At 49.0% G+C, this 18,915-nt stretch overlaps 1 protein-coding gene across 1 annotated transcript in view; it reads left to right on the top strand.

Moving 5' to 3' along the window:
• KSR2 (kinase suppressor of ras 2) overlaps positions 1-18,915 on the top strand; it is a 400,598-nt gene that overhangs the window by 298,975 nt on the left and 82,708 nt on the right. Inside the window, exons 7-8 of the mRNA XM_035017093.1 lie at positions 1,880-1,963; positions 18,535-18,600. Of these exons, the coding sequence (XP_034872984.1) occupies positions 1,880-1,963; positions 18,535-18,600 (150 nt within the window). The remainder of the gene's footprint in view (positions 1-1,879; positions 1,964-18,534; positions 18,601-18,915) is intronic.

The raw sequence follows: 18,915 nt of genomic DNA, 5'->3' as shown, positions 1-18,915 counted from the left end.
GCTCCACCTCCGAATTGGCCACACCCCTGGCTCAACTCCGCCTCTGGATTGGCCACACCCCTAGCTCAGCTCCACCCTTGAATTTGTCCTGCCTCTGGCTCAGCTCCGCTCCTGGATTGGCCATACTCCTGACTCAGCTCCACCTCTGGATTGACCCCATATCTGGCTCAGCTCCACCGTGGGTTGGCTACACCCCTGCTTAGCTCCATCCTGTATTGGCCACACCCCTGGTCGGCTTCATCCCTGGATTGACCCTGCCCCTAGCTCAACCTTGCCTTCTGGCTCAGCCTCATCCCGCGGCTCTAGCAACCTGGTGTTAGATCTGATGGTACCTCATATTGAAATACTGATTCCCAAAGGAAGGATGGTGGTCTTGGGCATCAGGAATGTCTTCTTAGAGGAGCCGGGACTTGGGATGCCCTGTTACTCTTTTGTCTCACGCTACGTTTCTCCCCGGGCTCCATGCCAGGCGGAGGAGACCTAGACTCACCCCAGCCTTGGTGAAGAAATGAAATTAAAATCCCATTCCATCCACTGTCCTCAGAGTCACCTCAGCCAGAGCTCAGGAGGAGAGAGAGCTGATCCCAGAGATGGGAGAGGACTGGAAAGGAAAAGAGAACTCTAGGCTACAAGGCACATGCTGCCTGCCCTCTGTCCCCACACTACTGGCTGGAGGGGGGGTGGGGAACCACGAGCCTATTCTGTTCATTCCCAAGAGCTGCCAAATGGCACAAAGTAGGCCTTGCCAAACTTGCTGGCCCCGTGGAAGGGGCAGAAAAAGACTGAACCACCCCCCTAGTCCAGAACTGGAGAGGGAGTTTCCTTAGTTGCAAGAGTCTCTGTTCCGAATATTGCTATTTGCTTCAATATGCAGGCTTTGGGCTGCGGCTGGTCCCACTTGGAGGGTGACTGACCCAAATCAAGCACGTTGGTACAGCAGAGGGATGCAACCTTGCCCTCAAAATTCTCAAGCACCAAGTTACATAATCACTTCTGATTTTCATTTTGACACTCAGAGGCAGTGGAGATTAGATACAACTCCTGCAGAAGGTAGCAAAAATTGAAAATGAAAATTAACTCTGACCCGGCAACCTTCAATACTTTTCTGGGGCCAGCCCCACTGCCTCGTGGTATCTCTTGGGGGAAGAAAGCACCCCAGCAGCAGCGGGAGCCCCGGGGAAGTTAACGTAATGCACCTCTGTTCCTGCTGGTTCCTGCTTCCTAGCTATCCGAGCTGTCCAAACTGCCTTGCGTTTGCAGCAAGCGGTGGTGACGGGGGAGGAAGATGAGCTTACTGTCTGCAAGGGCTTTCACTCTGGGGACTCTGCTTCTCAAGTTTGAGGCCTCAGCTCTTCTGAGGGGAGGGGGAGGCCCCCATCAAAGCTCCCCAGATGATGTGATGGGCAGTGAGGGGGGCCTGGGTCTGCTGGACTCATGGGAGGCTCCGCCTTGCTTTGTGGTTCTCTGAGGACAGTTCTAGCCTCATCCATCGCTCTGTCCCAGAACTGAATTTGGCATATAGCCGGCCACCAGGCAGGACTTGTTGAATTAATGAAGGACTGTCACGGATGTCCAGGTAATAATAAAGTCACAACCCAGTTGAGTGAGCCCTTACTATGTGCCAGGCAGTGTGAGGCCCTTGACGAGCATGGCCTGTTGGGTCCTCCCAGCAACCTGTGACGTTGGTTATCATCCCCAACCTGCAGATAGGGAGACTGAGGCTCCAGTGGTCTGAACAACTTGATGAAGCCACACATCTTGGAAGAAGCAAGACTAGAATCCAGGGCCTGTGTGCTTACCCTTTAAGCGGCTCATCCTTCTAGAGATAGCCCTGTCACCACCACCTTGCCCTTGAACGTTTTCTGTCTCTTTTCCACAGGTTTTCCACCAAGTACTGGATGTCTCAGACGTGCACCGTCTGTGGGAAAGGAATGCTTTTTGGCCTCAAGTGTAAAAATTGCAAGTAAGTGGCTGCATTCAGAAATGTTTTCCTGGTGCCTGATGTCCATGAGAACCATGCTGGGCTTTGAAAGAGCTTACAGAAGTTTGGTTTCTTGGTTCTTGGGAGGATCGCTTGCTCCATGTTTCAGAACCGTGTCTTAAGTGAACCTCTGCCTCTGGGCAAGGGGCCAAGGGGAGCAATTCGGAGTAAGAACCAGAGCTGATGGATGGTGTGGGAAATGTAGCACGCTGTCTGCGGAGGCCCAGTGATATTTGCATATTCGTAGCATCTAAGATTAGGGGTTGGCACACCTTTTGTCTAGTTGACCAGATAGTAAATACTTTAGGCTCTGTGGACCCGAGGGTCTCTGTTACAACTACTCAGCGCTACCACGTGGCTGAAGAGACAATATGCCAAAAAACGGGTGTGACACATTTATTTATTCCAATAACACCTTATTTACAAAAATACGCTGTGGGCTGGCTTTGGCTCCTCAGCTGTGGTTTGCCAATTCCTGAGTTAGAATTTGTAAAGTCTTTTCTTCCTTTATTTTTTTCTCCTCCGAGGGAGTTATTCTGATTCTCCCCATTTTACAGGCGTGAAAGCTGAGTCTCGGCCAGGATAAGCCCCCTGCCTGAGGTCACACAGCCCTGACCCCGAACTCCTCTCCCCTCTGTGGCATCATGTTGGTCTCCAGCTCTGGTTAGGAAGGCTCGGCCACGCAAAGCTCCCCCACTCACACGTACCCATGCCAGTTCATGGCCGGCAAAAGGCGGGGAAGTAGGAGAAAAAATGTGATGTCCAACATGGACTCTGGAGTCAGACTAAGATGGGTTCAAATCCTGGCTCTGGTCCGTTCTAGCTGTGTGACCTTGGGCAAGTCGCCTCACATTTCTGTTCCTCATTGTTTTTTGTTTTTAATCTGCATGAAAGGAATAATCATCATACCTGGCTGATGTGGTGATTAGCATCCAATGAATCAGCACTCAAGGACACAGCATGGCGCCAGGCTCAGAGTTCTGTCCTCTGTCAGAGGTCTCAAATGCCTTTCTGCCTGGCCTCCCTTGCTCCTTCCATAAACGTGTGTGAAATACCTCTCTGGCCCGATTCCTATAAGATTGTCAATAACATTTAACTGTATCTCAGAGTGACACATGGAAGTAGCTCTGTCTGCTTCATAGGAACCATTCTTAAAAAGAATGTAGGAATCCCTCTTTCCTTGTCCAGCCCAGGCGGGCAACTCCCCTTTGGGCTCCTTCTGGCCCCCCTGCATCCCTGCCCCTTGGTGGGAGGGGACAGCAGCGGTGGTGAGCGCTCACTACCCCCCCCCCCCCCGCCTGGGTGTCTCACCTGAGTAACAGAGGTAAGGCTGAGCTCCCTTCCCTCCTGGAGTTGGGGAGGATTAATGAGTTCCAACCCTAAGAGGCCATAAGCTCCCAGGCATGAGGGGCCGTGGGAAGAAATGACCCAGCATTACCATTTGGAGGCCTGCATCCCCATCTTGGTCTTCCCTAGACCCTGGCTCTCAGGTGAGCCCTCGGGATGGTGACCCCTGGCTTTCTGACTCCGAGAGGCTCGAGGCCGGACCCTCGGGTCCACGTGAAGGCTGTCTGATATTCCCCACACACCAGCTGCTCTGGGGCCTGTCTCACCCGGGTGTAGTCACACCATGTTCTGAGGGGAAGAGGCAGCTCTCACATCCTCACACCTGCCCAGCAGAGGCTTTGAAGTCAGGTAATTAGGTGACAGGGACGCAGCCAGGAGTCAGTGAGGCTGAACACTTCCTGAGCCGTTTTAATTTTCAGCCCTAGAGGCGGAACTCTGAGGCGGCCTTTGCTCTTGCTCTCTGTTCTAGAAGTAATGAACAAAGACTCAGATCCTGCCAGGGGTTGGGGGAGGGATGGAGTCCTGGGGGAGAAGCACAGGCTTTGGAAGCAGCCAGAACTGAGTGTGAGTCCCAGCTCCACTGCATTCTCTGTATGAGCTTGAGCCAGCGACTTGTCAGTCATCTCGGGGCTCCGTTTTCCAATCTGCAAAGTGGGTGTGATGCTGGCCCCCTCCATAGGCCTGTGGGAAGGAGCCAATGAAATGTTCTCACCCCAGGTGACCATGTTCTGTCAAAGAACATCCATCCTCACTCCACCTTGTGCAGAAATGGCTCCTGGTGTGTAAGAAGCAGAATTCAGGCCATGGTTGGATTGCACTGTTGATCTCACCAATTTGCTCAGCTCTTAGAGAAGCTTCCAGAACGGAAGAACTATAGACTCAGCAGAGTCTATAGTTGCTATGAAGATCCAGCATGCTTCCAGTTTTTTTTTTTTTAAGATTTTATTTATTTATTTGAGAGAGAGAGAATGAGAGAGAACACATGAGAGGGGGGAGGGTCAGAGGGAGAAGCAGACTCCCTGCCGAGCAGGGAGCCCGATGCGGGACTCGATCCCAGGACTCCAGGATCATGACCCGAGCTGAAGGCAGACGCTTAACGACTGAGCCACCCAGGCGCCCGGAAGCAGCTTTTTAGAAAAAAAAAAACAACTGTTCATTTGCTCAGCTGTTTATTGAGAACCTACTATGGGCCAGGCGCAGTTCTAGACAGAAGGGAAATCACAGTGACTAAAACACACAAGACTCCTGCCTTCATGGAACTTACATGCTAGGGGAGGGGAGGGACAATAAACAAACCAGTGAAATAGATCATCTCTCTGTTCAGAGGATGCTAAGTGCGAAGGAGAACAAAGCACTGAAGAGAGGAAGTGCCATGATACAGGTCATTTCTTGTGGTTCTGAATCATCCCAGAGGCATAGGTTTGAATCTGCTCTGAAGACGATGACTTTTTTTTTTTTTTTTTGAAACCTAAAGCATTGCTGGTTCTGTTATCGCCAGAAACTCCTTGGGTGAAAAGGATTGGATTGGACCCATGCGACTCCACATGTGGTCCCTGGACCAGCAGCATCAGCATCACCTGCAAGCTGGCTAGAAATGCAGACTCTCAGACTCTGCCCAGACCTGCTGTATCAGAATCTGCATTTTAAGATTGTCCTGGTGATTCTTGTACACATTAAGGTTTGAGAAGCACTTCTCTGAGTGATCTCCAAATTCCTTTTAGAGAGGATTTTCTTTGTCTATATCAGGAGTCTCAAACTCGAGTATGCATCAGAATCCCCTGGAGAGTTTGTTAAAACACAGATTCCTGGGCATGGCCCAGAGTCTCTGATGCAGCAGGTCTTGGGTGGAGCCCTAGAATTTGGAGTTCCCAGGTGATGCTGATGCTGCTGGTCCTGGGACCACATTTTGAGAAGCACTACTCTACAAAGAAGTAGTAGTTTAACAAAATCAAACTTTATTTTCCAGCCTGATGTTTCAGTATATGAGGTTTGTTTTTGGGGGTTTTGTTGGGTTTTTTTGTTTGTTGTTGTTGTTGGTTTTTTTTATTTTTTTGGTTTAGGGTTTTTTTGTTTTTGTTTTTTTGTTGGGTTTTTTTTTTTTTTTTTTTTTTTTTTTGGTTTTTACAGACTGGTCATTTTTGCTAACTATTTTGTAAGCTTTTGTGTTATTTCATTTCTTGGCCTCATTCTGTAAACTTGAGTCTTATTCATCATCATCTCTCCAGTACATTCATCCAGTAAATATTTGTGTGATAAGCCAAAAGGATAAGGCATGATTGGAACCCGGGGTTGTAGGTCAGACACACACCTGCATTTGAACCCTGACTCTGCTACTAACAGCTGGGTGTGACTACTTCTGAGCCCCATTTCTTCTTCTGTTGAAAGAGGAAAATAATATCTACCTCACTAGATTGTTAAAAAAAAAAACAAAACCCACAAACAGAAACAAACAAAAAAACCCTAAGTGAGGTAAGTAAGGTAAAATGCTCAGCCCAGTACCTGATGCATTATGAGAACATCATACACTAAAGCTAATACTGTTACTAACTTTATGGATTAATTTTGGGGTACCCCCCCACCCAGGAAGCCAGGATACTTGCGAACGTCTAACCCCCTTTCCTCCTCCTTCAGCTTAATGGCCACTTCCTCCGGAATTATCATCAGCTGTCTTGTTGGCATTCTGAATAGAGAGATTAGCGAACTAATAGGAAATTATGCTCAGAAAGCAATTTGCAGTTATCTAAATTGAGGACTTTTCATCTAATAGGTTCATGAGCACGGAATGGAGTTTCGTTCTAAGTGGTTGGATGTCAGCACAATCCACGTATTGTCTAATGACTGTGGATTCAGCTGCAGGAAGATGCTGATGGGTTTCCCAGCTCTTGGTCATGCATTATCTGCATCTTTCCTCCTTTTCGGGGTCTTTCCACAGGTTTCTGCAGAGCTGAGGTCTGGGTCCTAGGAAACCTGTCCACCCCTATCTGCATTTCTTGCAGGAAAGTGCACGGTGGTGAATTTGGGTGGCTTGTGCTCTTGGAAACAAGTTTGAACCAAGGGGTTTTTTTTGTTTTTTTGTTTTTTAACTGCAGGGACTGCGTGTGGAAAGGAGGGGACATCTTCCAAAACTGCCAGTGGAGAAGCATTTGAATTGTTTGTCTCTTGTGTGTGTTTTAGCCCCCCTACCCCAATCTGTTTTTAGAGTGTGCTATGGTTCTGATTAGGGTCAGCTTAAACCAGAGACATGGTTGGGTTGCTTAAAATTGTCTGAGCCTCTCCCAAGACTCCCAGGCCCAGACGCAGGGGATAGGGCCTCGAAACCTCCATTTTTAATAAGCCTCCCAGAGGATTCAGATTTGCACTGAAGTGTTAAGTGAGGAACATGGATCTAGAAGGGGGAGGTGAACCAGGTAGGTTAATTATTACTGCAGGGAGAGGTGCCCAGGCTACACCGGGCTGGCTGGGGGGATACATCATGCACATCAGGGGAGGCCCTCCTGGTAGCCTTTGAAGTCTTGAGGGAGGAGTGGGAATTAGCTAAGTGGAGCAGGGGGAAAGGTGTTCTGGGTGAGGACACGGCACGGGCAAAGCTTGGATCAGGGCTTAGACGGACTTGAGCATACTGCGCAGTTGCGCGTACTGGGCAGGGCGCGGGGTCCCGAGAACGCCCAGTCTGCCCTGCAGCTGCAGTACCAGGCCCTGCCGCTCTGACTCATGGGCGCTGCTCCCTGTGGTTCCGGGCCTGGGAAGTAGGGACCGCTCGCTCCCCCTCCAGCCCCATTCCCTGGGCGCTGGAGCTGTCATCTTGCTGGAGGGTGTCGGTTTCCAAGGGCAAGGCCTTGGGGAGGACAATGCTGGTGTCAGGGTGGCCTTTCCTTCTGGCAGTCAAGTGGGAGGCAGAAGCCAGGGGTTCTGACGTTCTCCGAGTCACCTGCTCTTACAGCCTGAGACGGGAGGGGCTTGGGTGTCAGAATGCCTTGCAGCTGCTAAGACTCATTTTTCTCGAAGACCAGGGAGGAGTACTCACTCCCCTACTTTGAAGACAGGATGATGAAGCTAGTGACCACAGAGCACCACCTTCCCCCATCCATGTATGTCTGGATGTCCTGCTCATATTCCCAGTGACCTCGTTTACCAGCGGCTGTGGGCGCCGCTGCTAACAGCTCAAACATGAGACCTCCCCTGGAGGTTTGCTCTTGGGGGATTGCAGCCGCCTCACCCCGAGGTGCCTGGGAGGAAGCCTCCCCCTCCCCCCCTGGCTCAGAGCCGGGCACTCGCTGGGGCAGGTGTTACAGAAGGCCAGCTTGCTTGCCTCAGGGCAGACACCCTTTGTGGTCCAATTCACAGTCTAGAGCCCCAGAAGGATCAGGCTGAGACTAGAGTCACTTGAAACTGCATCTTTGCTTAGCTTCTCCCCCATTTCCTATCCAGCTCCCCCTACAATGGAATCAGTCTCTCTTGGAGAACTCCCTCCATATATTGCTCACGAGAACATCCATCTCAAGATCTGCATCAAGGGAACCCAACTTGGTTGTTTTACCATAAAATGACAGCAGGATGCACACCCTGAAGCCAGAGAGAGCTGAGTTCGGGTCCTGGCTCGGCCACTTCCCAGCTATGTGATTCTGGGGAAGTTTCTAAACCTCTCTGAGATAAAATGAGGCTGAACCATTCGTGTGATGTGATAAGACATGTGAGTGCACGGATCACATTATGGCTTGGGGATTCCCTCAAATCAGAATCTTTCAATAAATCGTTAGCATTTTTTAGTTGTAGAAACTGATTTTCTATTAATGCAAAGTAGGAAGAGAAACCTACTACTTGCTAAATCACCTCCCTGGGTTAATACGTGGTCAAAGTTCCGGAAAATTTAGCACATTCTCTCTTTTTCTGTAGCGCTTCTTCCCCATTTGTCTTTTGGGATTTTCTGAACCATCCTGCTTCTTAGGGGACATGTTCAAGCATTTATATCAACATTTCTCAACCTCGGCACTGTTGAAATTTGGGTCCCAATAATTCTTTGTCTGGGTGGCTGTCCTGGGCGTTGCAGGATGCTGAGCAGCATGGCTGGCTCCCCCCACCAGATGCCAGGAGCACCCCCAACACACACACACGGACACACACCCCATCCCAGTTGTGACAACCAAAAGTGTCCCCAGACATTGCCAGATCTTCCCAGGGGGAGCAAAGTTGCCCTTGGTGGAGAACAGCTGGTATATATAACGAATCAGTCACTGCCCACCAGTGGGACTGAGGTAGACATTATTCAGTTCTAGAGGGTCAGCGTTAGAATGCCATTACTGAAATAGTCAACAAAGTGATCAAACATCTCAGTGTGCCTGGGACTTTCTGGGGGTTAGCACTGAAAGTCCCATGTCCCAGGCGACCCAGGTAGGTCGGGGCAGATCTCTGCAAGTAGAAACATTTCATATGTTCCAATCTAGGTCACTGCCCACTTCAGTAGGGGTGAGACCCATAAGTATTTCCTTGGAAAGGTAAAGAGAGAGCTGGGAAAACTGAGATAAGCAGCACAGGATTTCCACTTTATTCCAGTGTTTGGAAGCCCTTTATGTACATCCTTCCTCCTACCTTCAGTAGCCTGGCTGGGCATGCTTGCACTTACTTCTTTTTCTGTAAGCTGTCACTTTGTTAATTTTCATTTAAATGAGCCGTGCACTCCTCTATCCAGTTTTGCTCTGTTACTGGATCTTTTTTAACTTGGCTTTTCTGCGCTTCTTGGTTCCTTTCTTGCCCCGTATGTTCTCCTAACCTGTGTTTCTGCTTCAAAACACAATGTTTTATCTGAAAATGTCCTGGCTTTGTACAGTGACTCCAGCCACAGGTGATGCGCTAGCTAGAAGTGCGAAATAAGCCATGGTTGGTTTGAGCAACTGGCTGCGCTAATTTTCCCCACCCTGGAAAAACTGGGGAGATGATCAGCACTGATGTCACAGCTGCAGCAAAGTTCCTGGACGCTTCAGGAATTTGTACAACACACAGGATATTGGCAGGATATAATTATGAGCATGCATTTCAGAGATCACCAGCTTAAAGCCTGAACTTACTTTTCCATTAATAGAAACATTTCTGTTTTTGCAACAATCATAATGGGAATTTGTGGTCCCTTATATGAGTTTTTACCTATTATATGCAAAACTTTGGGTCCAGTTACAGTTGTTAGGGGAAGGAGGGTTATAATTCTACTGGATGCCAAGGTGGGCATTGAATGTGATGATGATGGTGCCGATGATATCATGTATTAAGGGCTTACTAAGTGCTGGACATTTTGCTAAACACTTTTCATGCATGATCTCATGTAACTCTTGCAACAACCATGGAAGGTAGGGTCTGTTCATCCCCATTTTATAGATGATGAAACGGAAATTCTCCCAGTAAGTAGATCTGCTCATCGAACCACCAGTATCTCTGATTCAAGATCCCAGACTCTTAATCACTTTGCAAAGGGCCAGTCACGTAGTAGGCCAGCCACAAAGGGTAGCCCCCACTCAGCTTCTCCTTGAATCAAAGAGGCAGAATGGAAGATGAACATCTGTTCTCAACCTGACCCTGGACCAGAGCTGATCATCTTTTCCTCCTCCTTTCCCAGCCTGCTGTCCTGTCCCCGATTTCTTGAGCTGAAAGATGGCCAACTGGTCTTTGTGTTTTGATGAGCACCTCCAAGTCCTGGGAGCCAAGAAAACTCTGTGGTCACTTTGTCCTCTCTTGGGGAAAGTTGCAGGATGCGAAGGGGGACATCTCCAACAGCTAATAAATGCACAGCTTTCCTGCGCTGTATTCTCTTACAAAGAGAAGTGCTGGGTTTTCCTAAATATTGTTCATTATTTTGCTGGAGCTTGCAGTATGATTTATATGTTAACACTCCCCACCAACTTTGTTCGTTTCTGTTGTTGGGGTTTTTTTTTTCTAACCCAGTCGTAGGCCAAAGAGCTCAGCCTCACTGAGTTGTCAGCAGGGAGGGGAAGAAGTGTTTTGATATCCTCCACTGAGAGCATATGGGGGCATTTCTAGAAGCATCAGCTCAAATGAGAGACCACAGGGGAACCAAGATGAGACAAAACTGCTCAGTTGGGGTATTCAATGAAACAAGCCCCACGGTAAAGGGGGCAATGATTTGGTTTAGTGATTTTGCGAGAAGCCTTGAGGAGCACTTAATGCCGTGACCTGGGAAAAAGAAAACAGAGGCAGGAAGTCAGAGAGATAATGAGTGAGGGATGCTCTTGAATTGTAGCTATCTGCTGCCAGAGGGGAGGCTTTCCAAAATGCTGATCTAGCCTTCACCTCCCTGTTTAAAATCCTTCCTTGGTTCTCTCTTGCTCTCAGGGCAAATCCAGGCTCACGATGATACACAGCACCATCCCTTGCTCATCTGTCCTTCCAGCCCTCTCATGATCTCCCTCCTCACACCCAGAGCTCCAGCTTCATTGAGCTGTCTACCCCTGCGGCAGGCCTCCTGCCCACTAATCAACACATCTTTGAACTGCCTTTTATTGCTCCTGCCTGGATCTCTTTTGCGCACTTCGGCTAGCTCCCATTTATCCTTCAGGCTCAGTTCAGTTGCCACTTCCTACAGGAAGCCCTCCTGGACTTCCCTCAGGTCCAAAGCACCACACCCTGTCCTCTACCGTCATTCCATATAACATAACTATGTTGTATTGGGCTACGTACCTGTCTATCTCTCTGACCGGGACTTTAAACTGGTTGAGGGTAGGGCTGTGTCTATGCTGTTCACTCTTTGTACCTCCAGAGTTAGCACATACGTACTTGGCACATAGAAAGTGCTCAGTAAACATTTGTTGGTGGCATAGATCTCCAAAGGAACTTCAGGAGGGAAAGTGGTTCTTGCCAACCCAAGGCCCCGAGAACCCAGTTCCGGTCCACCGGGGGATCCTTTTAGGAGGCAGCTCTGAGACACTGGGATGAGTAGAGAGATGTTCATGCTTAAAATAGTTAAGAGATGGGTTCACATACCTGGATGGCGAGCTCCATGCTAAATATTTGCAAGAGAGATGATTGAAGAAAGAATTCTTGCCCTGTCTTATGACACACAGCCAGGACCTCACACAGCAGGGGGAAGGCAATCATGTTTTGGGTGTGTGAATGAATGAATGATTCCCACTCTGCCCTTTACTGTCTGTCTGACTGGGCCGCTTACTGAGCCTCAGTCTTCCTGACTTTGAAATGGGCGTGATGGTATCCACCTTTCATGGTACTGTTGTTCAGAGCAAACACGTTATGCAAGAGCACCTGGCCCAAAGTTGGTGTTTCTTTAACGTTCTCTCCATCAGATGTTGGGGGCTGGGTTTTTATTTATTTCTTTCTTTATTATTATTATTATTTTAAAAGATTTTATTTATTTATTTGAGAGAGAGGATGAGAGGAGAGAGCACATGAGAGGGGGGAGGGTCAGAGGGAGAAGCAGACTCCCTGCCGAGCAGGGAGCCCGATGTGGGACTCAATCCTGGGACTCCAGGATCATGACCTGAGCCGAAGGCAGTCGCTTAACCAACTGAGCCACCCAGGCGCCCGGGGGGGCTGGGTTTTTAAAACACACCATTGGCCCTTGGGAAGGAAAGGCTGTGCCCTGCTCAGATGGATTGCCAAGCAAGCTGGTGTGGACAAGAGAAAGGTGGGCTTGGGGAGTTGGGCTGCTTGCAGCCAACTTCTCGTAAATTGATTACAGTAGCTCAATGAACCATTTGAAATGGATGGGGGACTGTGTTCACCAGCAGGAGTCTTGCCCGCCTCTTCAGGGAAGACTAGCATTCTGATCCCAGGGCTCTGGGCTCACATCTGCCCCACAGGGCTGCTGGGGCACATGACAAGTCCATTAAGGAAACAACAAAGCTGCTCCTAAAGGGGTCATATTTGTCCCCCACAGTTCCCCGGGCAAGGTCCATGCAAGTCTGATGTGCTTCTGGCCAAACCCTGTCCTGCCCTCACGTTGCGGGAGGGAGCGAGGGAGGGCAGCGAGAAGGGATGCAGACAGGGACACACCTGCATTTCATAAACGGCAGGGGATACCATTTGTAACAATGCAGGAATCATTTCAAGAAGCCTTTTGATAGAGGCCATTCACCCCCATACACCAGTGGTGTGGGATGGCTTTCCCACTGCCCTTCCTTCCTTTGTCTGTCCTTTTCTGTCCCTCCCTGTCTGTAGTGTTTATTCAGCATTTTTGCAAACCAGCCAGCAGACCAGGCATTGAAAGGGGCACAAGGAACGGGAGCTATAAAGATGAGGAAGACCCAGATCTTGCCCTCAAGCTAAATTCACATATTTAATTTTCAGATGGACAGGATGTCTCATTTAGCTAGCAGCTCCTCTGGGGAACGAGATATTCCATGTAAGCAACTTTTCTCGAGAACTGAAGCTTATCCTATTGGCTCTGAAAGTTAAAAAAAAAAGTTTAGGAGGTTCGCATGGCATCCTCTGTGTCCACTCTAGTGTGTTTTAGTCCTGTCTAGAGAAACATTGACCTATTTGCTGCCTCAGTGGACCCCACTCAGGCTTTTTCTCGTTAGAACCTCATCACAGTTTTGCCGATGAGGAATCTGGCACTCAGCAAGGCAGACGGAGGTCCCCTTGGTGTGGGAAGGGCAGAACTGCGATTCAGGCTCAGGTTGGCTTTACTCAGAAGCCCAGGCTTCTCACCACTTCTGGAACCACATCTGACCTTTTCCTGGTGCCTGGTGTTGTTCAGAGTTACCATGCTAATACACGGAGCTCCTCCCGGCCACGTTTGATGGGGAGCTTCGTCCTGGGCAGTCAGCTGCGTCCACCCCACCCCTCCCTTTCCTCTGGGTGGAACGGAGCATCTGGAGAACCAAATTCATTAAGGGCTGTGTGCTGAGGACACACAAGGGACAAGGAGCAGAGGGCTTGGTGTGAGAGCTTTGGGACAGGCCATGTTGGGTTTCAAAACTCCTTTAACCATCATGGTGTCCTGGCTAGGCTTGCCTCTTTCTAAAGACCTCAAAACAAGGATTCAAGGGCAAGTGGTTTATTTGCAAGGTGATCCAGGCCACACCATCAGGGGAGGAGGGGAGCAGGACAGGAAAGGGAAGGCAGCCAGTACTGGGTGTCTCGTAGGGCAAGTAAGGGTTCTGGGCAGCTGAGGTCCAGTCCCATGTCTGCGCACCTCTGAGTTGTCCCACCCAAGGGAGAAGAGACTGGAATAGTCCCCAGCCAGCTCCCACCCATGGGTGTTTCAAAGCACCAGGCATGGCAGCCAGCCCACAATTCAGCAAGAGGAAGGGTCTTAGGGGCTTGAGGGGAAAGCTACTGTACAAACTCGCAACAATAACAACCTACCCTAATAAAAATGAAAGTAGCTGCTATTTCAAGTGATTGTCCTAGGCACCCTGTTCACCTCACATGATTAGTTTTCTCTGCAACAATGCAACGACAGATACTCTGTTTCTCTATAAAATACAGGTACTGTCTTTGCCCCCATTTTACAGATGAAGAAACTGTAGCTCAGAGTGGGTCAGCGACTTCCCCAGGTTGTCATGGCCAGGAAGAGGTGGTGTCAGGCTTTGAACCCAGATTCCTTCTCCATACGCTCCTGACCCCATTTCTCTTTTGGAGGGGAGGGGAGAATGCTGGAATTCTGGGAGATCTAAGCTTCTAGACATCTCTCATTTGGGAAGTAGAATATGTCCTCCTCCTAGGGTGGTTCTGGAGTGCCGGCATGCACTTGCCAAAAACCCACATTCCCAGCACAGACCAAATCAGAACCTCAGGTGGAGGAGGGAAGCCTGCGGGGGGCGGCGGGGGGTGGGATCAGATTCGGAAGCAGGTGGTCGATCTTTCCAGTGTGTGGCCCTAGTTTGCTCTTCTATGGGCAGTGAAAGGAAAAGTCTAATTTGACTGGAATCCTGTGTGTTTCCTGCTGGAAAAACGATTCTTTGTAAGTGGGGCATGGTGTGTCTGCCTCGTGCGAAAGCCTCATCTCGATCCCTCTTCCCCGCCCCTCCAGGGTCTGTGTGATTTCAGCGCTAGGCTAATCCTGCCAACTCAATTAGCAGATCCTGGACATGCGGTGCTAGTTCTTGACGTACGAGCCTCCATGCAAAGGGTTAAGTGTCTTAGCATGAAAGATAGTTCTCTGGGCTTTTCTGCATGAGCAGTGGCTGTGGCCCCATCCCCAGGGCTGCCCTTTGAAATGCTTCCTGGAAGGGCAAGCGTTCCATCTCCCACCCTTTGGCCAGAGATGAAGGAAGGCTTTTCCACAACTGCAGAAGACAGGCAACAAGGGATCCTGGAGAGGAAAACACCAGGGGGAGGCAGGAGATGACCGAGGTCCCAGGAGGCTTTGCCTGCCCCCTCCTGGTTCGGGCGGGGTCCAGAGGTTTCGAGAAACTACTTGCCCCCGAATCAGAGTGCTGCCCGTGAGGGCGAACAGGCTTCTTCACATCTGCACATCCCCCTTCCAGCTGGGCTTGTTAGAGAAGACTCGTAGGCGGGAGAGGCAGAAAGGAAAAATTTCTTTCTGGAAGCTTCCAGGGTGGAACCAAGCTGTTTCAAACAGCAATGAGTGCACACACTTCTTGGTTCCATTCTCATTTGGCATCAGCAGATTCCCCAACTCAGGGCTTCCCAAGCATCAGTCTGACCTGTCACAGCTGTCCCGAGCCTCCCGTGGCCTCCCGGTGCCTCCACAATCAAATACAGACTCCTTGCCCCCGTTGCCGGGGCCCTGTCCGTGCCTTCCTCCCCTTCCTCGTGTCTTTATCACTTTGTTCTCTTTACCTCAGCCTCGTCAGCCTTTAACCTCTGACGCCTGACCCCACCAAGCTTGTTCCTGCCCCCACATTTCTGCTCTGGCTTGAAGCTCTTCCCCTCCCACTCCCATACTCTCCATCCCATTTCCCCGTATGATTTTTTTCTCCTTCTCGCCACACCTGCAATGATCTGTCCTCTGTTTACGTGTGTTTTATCCCTGCCCATAAACACAGTGGCTTCACCTGCCCTGTCCCGGAGCCCAGTTAAGTGTTTTGCAGAATGATTGAGAGACTAGTTGTATATTCAGCAGAACTTCCCATTGGGGTTTGGATGCAATATCCATGACCTCCATGGGGGCTGGGACCTTCCCTGTAGATCAGAGAGTCTGTGGGCTTTAGAAAAGAGAAAGACAGGGGTGCCTGGGTGGCTCAATTGGTTAAGCGTCTGCCTTCGGCTCAGATCATGATCCCAGGGTCCTGGGATCGAGCCCCTGCATCGGGCTCCCTGCTCAATGGGGAGTCTGCTTCTCCCCCTCCCCCTGTTTGTGCTCTCTTCTCTCTCTCCCTCTCTCAAATAAATAAATAAAATAAATAAAATCTATTTAAAAAAAGGAAAAAGACACATTTGTGGTAAGGTGGGATTTTTATTATCCTCTGAAGTCCGGCAGCTGTAGGGGGAAGAGCCAGGTGACATCTTAGGCTTATCTCAAAGAAGGACCTTTTGATTTTGCTGGTTACAGATCCCAGGAAGCTTCCCGTTCATTCACTGCCACCCCCAAGATGTAAAGGAAGAAGAGTGGAGGTTTTGGAGGCATCTGCACACTGGTTAGAGCTGGGCTTGGGGCCTCTGTCTCTTACTGGCTATTTGACCTTCAGCAAGTTATCCGAATTTGCCGAGTCTCAGTTTTTCACTCCGTAAAATGGGGATAACAATAGTTGTTACTGTTTAGTGTTGTTACAAGGATTATATAAATTGTGTAAAGCCCCGGGGGGGCATTGCCTGGTACTTCACAAGCACTGTGTAAGTGAAAGCTCTTGTTCTCCTCTGAGTCACAGTGTCTTTGTGACATTCGTGACCGGTAGTACCTCTTACTGTTTTTCAACCAGTGAGACTTAGACTCTCGATGCCTAGAACTGCCACTTCTTTCTGACAATTCCAAATTATGTAAGCCAGCTTGTCCCTGTCTAATTCAGTCACTCGCTCACCACCCTGTCATGATTTGCTCATATTTGTGTGGCAGCCGTACTTTTATTTATTTACTCCTTATGGCTTTAAAGATGAAAGTGTATCCTGTCACCGTGAGTGGAAAATCAGCCTCACTTCCATTAATATGAGGCAACAGGAAAAAAAAAAGATACTCAGATGGAAAAATACATTTATTAAATTGCCTGTCAATAGTGTCCCCTTTCCAAATCTGGGACTGTGGTTAGCATGTGGTAAAGAAATGTAAAGACATGTTAGCTCCAGGGCGCCTGGGTGGCTCAGATGGTTAAGCGTCTGCCTTCGGCTCAGGTCATGATCTCAGGGTCCTGGGATCGAGTCCCGCATCGGGCTTCCTGCTCCTTGGGAGCCTGCTTCTCCCTCTGCCTCTCTCTCTCTCTCTCTCTCTCTCTCTCATGAATAAATAAATAAAATCTTTAAAAAAAAAAAAAAAAGACATGTTAGCTCCAGAAACCTTCTCCCGGATGCAAAGTGAAGGCGAATTGGAGACAGGCTAATGATGTTCTTGCGGCGTGATTCGGCACTGTTTCTTGCATCCCTCCTTGCTTCCCCTCTGCACTCCAAGGGGCCCCAGGTCTAACTTTTCCATCTCAGAGAGGAATCCAGTGCCCTACCAGGGCTGCGAGACTGAAGACAAGAAAAATTGGGGAAACGTGCGTAGACATTCCAAAACAATCAACGAGACCGGTGGTTCTCACACCTGAGCACGTATCAGACTCGGGTAGAGGGCTTGTTAAAGCAGGTTACTGCATTTCAGCTCTGAGTCTCAGCTTCGTCAGATCTGGGGTGCGGGGGCCCAGAAGATGCATTTCTGAAAAGTTCCGAGCCCACTGGTGCTGATGCTGCCGGTCCTGGGACTGCACTTTGAGAACCACTGAGCGAGACTAATGGGGGGAGTCAAAGTTGAGTCTATGACTGGACATTCAAATCATTGTTAGAGAGAACTATCAAATCCCTGGAGGGCAAGAAGATTGAGGGCAAATCTAAAGCTCCCACCTCTCGGTATAGAGTTTTTTAATATGAAACCTCTAAGCAGGCTATGGGTGCCTTCTGGCAAGAATGTCAGCTGTTGGAAGTGATGCTGGCTTGCACAAAAATGATAAGGGAACCCAAAGGGATGCGCACAGGGCACCAATAGCATCTGCCACAGTGTGTATTCTTCCGACTGACATAAACTCTAAAGGAAAAAGACAAAGCCGGGTCACAATTAGTTGGGTTTTTTTTTTTTTTTTTTTTTAATCCTTTGGAAGCCTGGCAACTCTTTGGGGAAGAGCAAGGTGACATTGTCTCAAAGGAGAACATTTTGACTGTAAACTCTTCATACCTCTAAAACTGAATACCCGTCACCAATCTCATCCTAAATGGAAGCCTTGCTTAGCTGTCTCCTGTTGCTTAAGCCTTTAAGAAAAATGAGAGGCCGCCTTTGGCACCACCGATCCAAGTTTTCTGCCAGGAAAGCTCAGTTAATTTGTTTTTCTATCTGTAAAATGGGAATGATAATAATATCCGTTGTGTAAGGCTGTTATAAATATCCAATAACATAACATTTGTATTATGTTTAGTACAATGGCTGGCAGATGAGTCTACAAGTAAACAGTGGATGGTTATTAGGATTGGGTGATGATGATGATGATGATGATGATGAAGATAAAAAATACAGACTGTGGCTCAGTCAGTTAAGTGTCCAACTCTTGATTTTGGCTCAGATCATAATCTCAGGGTCATGAGATCAAGCCCTGTGTTGGGCTCAGAGCCTGCTTAAGATTCTCTCTCTCTCTCTCCCTCTCTCTCTGCCCCTCCCCTATCCCCTCACTCTCGCACACTCTCACTCTCTCTAAAACAAAAAAGAAAAAAATAGAGACTGAAGGGCAAAAATATCTTTCTTTTTTTTTCAAAAATATCTTTCAGAGCATAAAGTCTAAGTGGACACAGTTGGTGAAGGAGTTGCTACCCAACCTGGACCACCCAGGTCTGGCCTTGGAGAGTGAAATGACAACAGACTTTCTCCAGAGTTAATTTCCTAGGTGTCAAGGAAATACTTTAGCTGCCCCGTCTCATCTCATATTTTGGTATCCACAGCTTCCAGAGCTTTCTAAACCACCAGGGCATCCCTTCAATCCATCCATCCATCCATCCATCCCTCCACTCATCCATCCACTCATCCATCCACCCATCCCTCCCCATCCATCCATCCATCCATCCACCCACCCATCCCCCCATCCTTCTCTCTCTTTCTCTCTCAGATTAAAGTGCCACAACAAATGCACCAAAGAAGCCCCTCCCTGTCATCTCCTGATCATCCACCGAGGAGGTAAGTATTTAACACTTGCTGCCCTAGGGGTAGGCTGGGGTGGGGGGCTCCTGCAGACCCTTGGAGGCCATTTCTGGGTACCTCTTAATCCCCTGATACTTGCCTATTTTTTTCCCCTCTGACACTCTTCTTCCTGACATCTGTCTCGTTCATCCATCTCCAGTGCCTCTTCTCCCTCTTCCTTGCCCCTCTGCTGGTCTCTCTGATACTTTAGCCCCCAGATTTGTCTCCCCCTTCCTAAGTCTTTTTCTCTCATTCTTGTCTGCTCTCCTAATTTCCACTCTCCTCTCTTTTCCCCCAATCTCATTGCTTT

The sequence above is a fragment of the Mirounga leonina genome, unplaced genomic scaffold (assembly GCF_011800145.1).
Source record: "Mirounga leonina isolate KUSES-001 unplaced genomic scaffold, KU_Mleo_1.0 Mir_171, whole genome shotgun sequence".
Classification (NCBI taxonomy): domain Eukaryota; kingdom Metazoa; phylum Chordata; class Mammalia; order Carnivora; family Phocidae; genus Mirounga; species Mirounga leonina.
This window is presented reverse-complemented; position numbering and strand designations above follow the sequence as displayed.